General features: G+C 37.0%; 1 protein-coding gene across 1 annotated transcript in view; it reads left to right on the top strand.

Annotated features, from left to right (window-relative positions):
• The first annotated feature begins 955 nt into the window (after positions 1 to 955).
• The window catches only part of CISH (cytokine inducible SH2 containing protein), a 47,335-nt gene continuing 42,290 nt past the window's right edge, over positions 956 to 6,000 (top strand). The window contains exon 1 of the mRNA XM_044077924.1: positions 956 to 1,591. Coding sequence (XP_043933859.1) covers positions 1,572 to 1,591 — 20 coding nt within the window. The 5' untranslated portion in view covers positions 956 to 1,571. The remainder of the gene's footprint in view (positions 1,592 to 6,000) is intronic.

Below are 6,000 nucleotides of genomic sequence, written 5' to 3'. Positions count from 1 at the left end.
CATCTGCCCCATTCTCAGTGAAGATGCATTGCCATAATCCCCAGAATGTTGCTTATTAAAGCTAATGCCTTGTTTATAAAAAAGCCCTACGTTTAAGTCTTCAACGTATAACAATCTTACATTCCTTTTCTGACGGATTTATTTATTGATTTTTGTACACGACACGTAGCATGTTTTTGTGTCACTGCTGCTGTGACTCCGACCCATTCCTTTTAAATTTCCTTTTTAAATGCGTGAAACAACCAACAGCCGGCCAAACTAGAAAAGAAACCATGAAGAGGAATGCGTTTGCTACAGTCATGCTTTTTCTGTGAATTTATACTGCAGTAGTAGTATTAAGCAATATTTTCACATAAGACACAGTCGTGCATACTTTCTGTAGTGGTTTGGGACCTTCTCGGTCGACAGAGATAGAATCAAACCCAGACCTATGCTAACACTCATAAGCAGTGTCAAAACCTGAATGTACTGTTGATAGAGACTGCAGATACTGCTTCCTAGATATATTTCAAGAATTTCCCCAAACGTCGTAATAAACCTGTGTAATTGAAAAAAAAAATCCTCCCTCCAACCTAGTTGCATTAGAGCGTAATTTGTGAACCAAAAATATAACAGCACAATAAATAGGACGGCAGAAAATGTACGGCTCACAACGCTGCCTACATCTGATCGGTCTGACTCCCAGCAACCACCTGGCTTTTCTTGGAAAGTTCTTGGAAATCTATCAAAGATTATGCCTTTCACCGGTGGTTCAGCCTGGTAGCATACTAAATGCTCAGTACTGCTAAGAAAAGAACATGTTGTGTGTGTTAAACCACATCCCCCATCACATTCCCCGCCCCATTCCTCAATTAGATAAAAAAAAGAATGTTGTAACCAAGTTCCTGGTGTAAAATGGGCCCGAGGAATGTAATGACGATAGCGATGGTGACGTACGTAGCTCTGCCCTCCCACTTGTAGCTGTTCTTTGGAAATGTCATCACACCACAACTTGAATACAAAGCAGTTCTAGGAATCCTTTTCCTAGAACTAGGGCATGGCAGATAAAGACTGCAGCTGTGCTAAATTCAGTCAGTTTACACTAGACAAGCAAGGCAGAAGGAAGACGCGGAAGAGGAGGCTTGTTTACGTTGCGTTAATCTAGCTCAGTGTTCAATTCGGACATTTAAGCTTAGTGAAATGATAACTTTGACGTTAGTCATTTACTGGTAATTTCTTTCCAGACGCCTTTTATCTTTGTCTGATATCCGTGTTTTACACAAACGGGGAACAGTATCATCAAATCTGCCCTACCGATGACCACAGTCGGATTTGCGTTTGTTTCATTCTCCCAGTGGAAGTTATTTTAAACTTTCAGTCCGTGGCATAAATATACATATATTTATTTTATCGTCTTAGGACGACGTCGCCTTGTTTACACGATAAGTTTTCAGCTTTTAAGTTTTACAGGATATATATTTTGTCTGTAATCGTTTTCTGAATCTGTACTAACAAGCGTTACCAGAAGCAGCTCTACCTAGATGTGTAGGGGTATTCAGAGAATTAACTGAAAACTGAAAGCTTGGACTGACATGATTCTTTGCTTGCAAGGGTAAGAGTTTTATCACACAGTATCTGTATTTCAGTAGCTTACTGTTAACTGTCAATTTATGTGTCTTCGTGATTTAATACACTTGTTTGGAATGTGGATTTAGAATTAAGCGTGACATTTTTGAGAAAGTAGACCGATAGTTAAATACAAGAAGCAATTGTAACCGTGTTAGAAACTTTTTCCATACGGATAAGATACTTTTATACGGTAAGTCTGGCTGGGGATCGGCATTTGCAGTTTTCTGTATGTAAAGCTGAAACAAAACAACCGTGTGTAATGGTGCTGTAAATGAGTCAAAATGTCTGCATAAATTAGTTTTTATAGGTTAATAGGGTTTGTTGTTACACTTTCTAAGTTCAGTGTAGCGGGCGCAATGTTTAAAGGATGAATTGGTAAGAGTATACCACACACACACATTTTTGGTAAGAGTGAAACCATATACATGTCAGTCGAATATGCATAAACAGACACTCTGGGTACCATACACTTTTGTGGCTTTATCAGTATTCTGGCATATGCAATTGTGACGGTCTGAATTTACTTCCAGGGTTTTATCTTTGACCTTTACTATGTCACATAATTTAGATATTCAGTGGATTTACAGTAATCTGACAGAAGACATTCTGTCCGTGTGAATTGTTATAACGTAACACAAGAATATTTGATCATAGGATTATCTTGTCACTCTTACATTTACAAATGTAAAATAAATAAAATTAAGGGTATGCCACTGGTCACTTTGGTACATGACAAGAATGTGGAACGTCTTTACCTTTGGCAGTGTGAAATAATGGTGTCTACCCCTACATATTTTCTATTATAACTTTAAAAAAGTGCTAACTTTGCTGTTACCTGGTAATTGCAAATAAGTGATTTCTTGCACTGGTACTACCGAAAGATTATTATTTCACTTTTTAAAGTAACATACAAAATAAGACTGAAACTTGCCACTCTATTCTATCCGGTTGTCCAATTACATAATGTCATGTTCTTTTGAAGGAGTTTGACTAGACAGTCTGATTGCTTAATAATTTTTAAAAGTTATGCACAATTTTATGACATTTAAATAATGTCTTGCAAACTGCGTAGCCCACAGTCAACAACTTATTGTGCCTTAATGACTGCATTTTCCACTTGAAAATGCACATTTAATTTGTGTCTAATAGCTCTGTAACCTTTGTGGGCTAAGAGACTAGGGTTGCCACCTTTTCAAATGGCCAAAGTGGGACATTTTCCGGACACACATCAGATTTTACAGGCCGACACATACCCACGGTCAATACAAAGGATAGAACTTTACTTTTTTGCCTAAATAAAAGCTTATTCTTGTAGCAATTTAGTTGCTTATTCTGTTTCTTGTAACATTTAGGTATTTTAGATACAGAAATAACTATTTTATGCAACTATTACATAAAATATGGGGCGTAATTATGTCCTACAATCTCAGGACATTTGCCATTTTTAATATTTTTTGTCAGGACACAACTGCCCAAAGAGGGACTGTCCCTTGCACAGTGGGACAGGTGGTAACCCTATAAGAGACTAAAACTGATAAGAAAAGGCTAGAAATAAATGAGAGCAAGAAAAGCTGAGAAGTCATTGAGGGCGTGTGTGTGCATATGAGTGGTGGATGCAGGTTAAAAGCTTTGCAAGCCAGCATAGGACATTGTTGCTTCTCATAAATAGGATTAGAGAGAGAGAGACACACATTTGTAGGTGGATAAAATATATGTGGATAGATAGATAGATAAATAAGTAGGACAGAGTGAAAGAGACCTTGAAGAAGGCCATATTATTATAATAATTTATGCAGCTTCTTCCAGGATCACTGATATCGGAATCCTAGCCCTTTAGCTGCTTCACCAGGCTTTGTTAAAATTCTTTTTGGTGTCTTATTGTCTTTGGCATATCCCCCAGTTGTCAACAGTTAGTTTTGATAACCTTGTTTTTTTTTTAAGTATGCATACCTGTCAAGTGTCCTGATTGTTTCTTTGTTCACTCTTCCTTCCATGTGAACTTATTTGAAATTGGAATGCTGATGATCAGAATGAGTAAATATAGCAGTGATCTTCTGTCTTTGGCCTACAAAGAGAATACAGATGCAACAGCAACTTTAAGTAAGACTCACCTGAGAGCTCATTGAGAGTAGGATTCAGTTGGCCACCTTTGGTTAAAATCATAATTCTTCCTGACTGGAGTTTTAGAACCAAGAAAGCTGGCAGAAAGGGTGGTAATGATTCTTTTATGTTGATTGCAAAGGGTCAAACAGCTACTCTGAATACAGTAAACTCTCAGTTAACCGGAACTCAAGCAACCGGCACTTTCAACCAACCAGAAAAAAAAATCAAAGAAATACAGTACAATTTTCATGTGTTGCTCTTTCTGTTTACCCTCCGCAGAAACATACCTAATGTTTTTAGAGTTTTAAAAAGGAAGATAGTAATACATTCCCTCTCTCCCCAACCTGAGAACAAGTCAAACCAAACAAATAGTATAGGGTACAGTATTAGTAAGGCCTGTTTTTAATAGTAACTCTCAAGCAACCAGAAGGTATAGTTATCCGGGATCTACCAATCCCTATGTGTGCCGGTTAACTGAGAGTTTACTGTGCTTTATAAAGTATTCATCAGAAAATGAGTGGTGTAATTCAGGTAGCTGTCTCAAGACTCAGCATTTATATTGTAGAAAACCTCTTTCCTTTATAAACGTTTCCCATTCTAGTTTCACGGTTATTTCTTTTGATGATCAACTTTACTATCATTTCAATAAGTCTGTGAATGGGATGTTCATCAGAAGTTTAATCAGCGAGAAAGTACATTTAGCCAGTGCTGTGCAAGTATCACTGTCATGTGGTGTTACAGTTGCCCACCCGGAACAAGTAGAATTTGTCTTTTGAAGGGCATAGTTGATATTGTTAATTGTTTATTACTTTTTATTTGTCAAGTTTTTCCTACATCTCTACTAGTAAGGGATTGTGCAAAAATTAGTTACTAAAATATTAGTTGTAACTTGGAAGTTTTAAATGGGTCTTGACATTTTCTTATGCAACAGTATGTTATGAAGTCTGTGGAAAACAGCAATCCTTGGTAGTGGTTCTGTTCCTCACATGTAAGAAAACAGTGTGATAGTAGATCTGTTTTTGCTGTGTAGGAGATGCTTTAATTGGAGTGAAGACAAATTTAATCATGTCACATGCAGAAAGTGAGTACATCTATAGTATAGCTCACTTTTTGTCATTTCAGGTTATGACATAAGCAGGCCAGATTCAGCAGACTTGCTGTTGAGGTAAGTGATTACTCGATTGTAAATCTATTTATTTATTTTTTTTTGATAGGCATTGCAATGGGGTAAATCACTTAACCTGAGAGCAAGTCTTGGGAATCTGGCCTCATGTGTGACCCACTGATGATTGCTCAGTTTGTTTACCTCATGTTAATCGGGGTTGTGTGCATTTCCATTTGTTTAACAAAATGACTTCTCACGTCCTCAGGCTTACCTGCAGGTCATAGACAAGGTAACTCCTTCCCTCCATTCATTGACTGCATCATTACTATAGTAACTTCAAAAAGTGTGTTTTCTGAAAGAACATAAGGTGACACTCACTACTTTTCTGATGAATACTTTATGGCTTGCAGTGAGTGACCATTTCTAATGGCTTAGGAACCTGATGGACTTTGGGTATACATCCTGATTTTTTTTGCCATTATAACAGTATTAGTAATCATTAAATCTTTATTGCTGAGGACATACTCTGTCATCACAAGGAGTGTCAAGGCACAGGAGGAGTAGTTGTCTGACAAACCGTTGCTGTTTCCTTAACTTTTCCAGTCCGGTGTCAATCATTCTGTATATTCATATAGATTATTAGGCTTTTGGTCTTAAAGTTTCTGCACAGAAGAGAGACAACACGTTTGCAGTGTTGGGAAAAGAGGTAAGACATTTGTCTTAGAAATGCGTGTTAAACCAAAAGTGTTATTTCTCCAAATCATTAAGTAAGTGTTATTTCTCCAAATCATTAAGTAATCTTTCTCATCTCCTCCAAAATGTGTTCTTAGAATACTCAACACACTAAATTAATAACAGTAGTTTATGGAATGAATCCCATGGCACTGCTTAGGGAATGCTACTAATTTTTTAATGTCTTAGCCCCATTTCATTGTCAGTCTAAGCACTGGTTTTTGGTTAATCCATAAAAATATACATAATTGTAAAGAAATCTGTAAAGTGAGAGGATAACTATGTAATATAGTTTCTGCATGTGGTCAACTGTTTTTCTCCCAAATTACTTTTCCTTAATACCCCAGCCATATTTTATTGCTTGACTTGGCTGCATGTTTACATTTCTTGATACTATCATTCTTGCAGGGTATTTTTCTTTTTCTTTGTGGCCCACTGACCATGGAGCTATG

This window comes from Protopterus annectens, chromosome 7.part0 (assembly GCF_019279795.1).
Source record: "Protopterus annectens isolate FY-2018-M chromosome 7.part0, PAN1.0, whole genome shotgun sequence".
Taxonomy (NCBI): domain Eukaryota; kingdom Metazoa; phylum Chordata; order Ceratodontiformes; family Protopteridae; genus Protopterus; species Protopterus annectens.
Note: the sequence above shows the minus strand (reverse complement) of the source record. Positions and strands in the feature narration are given on the sequence as shown.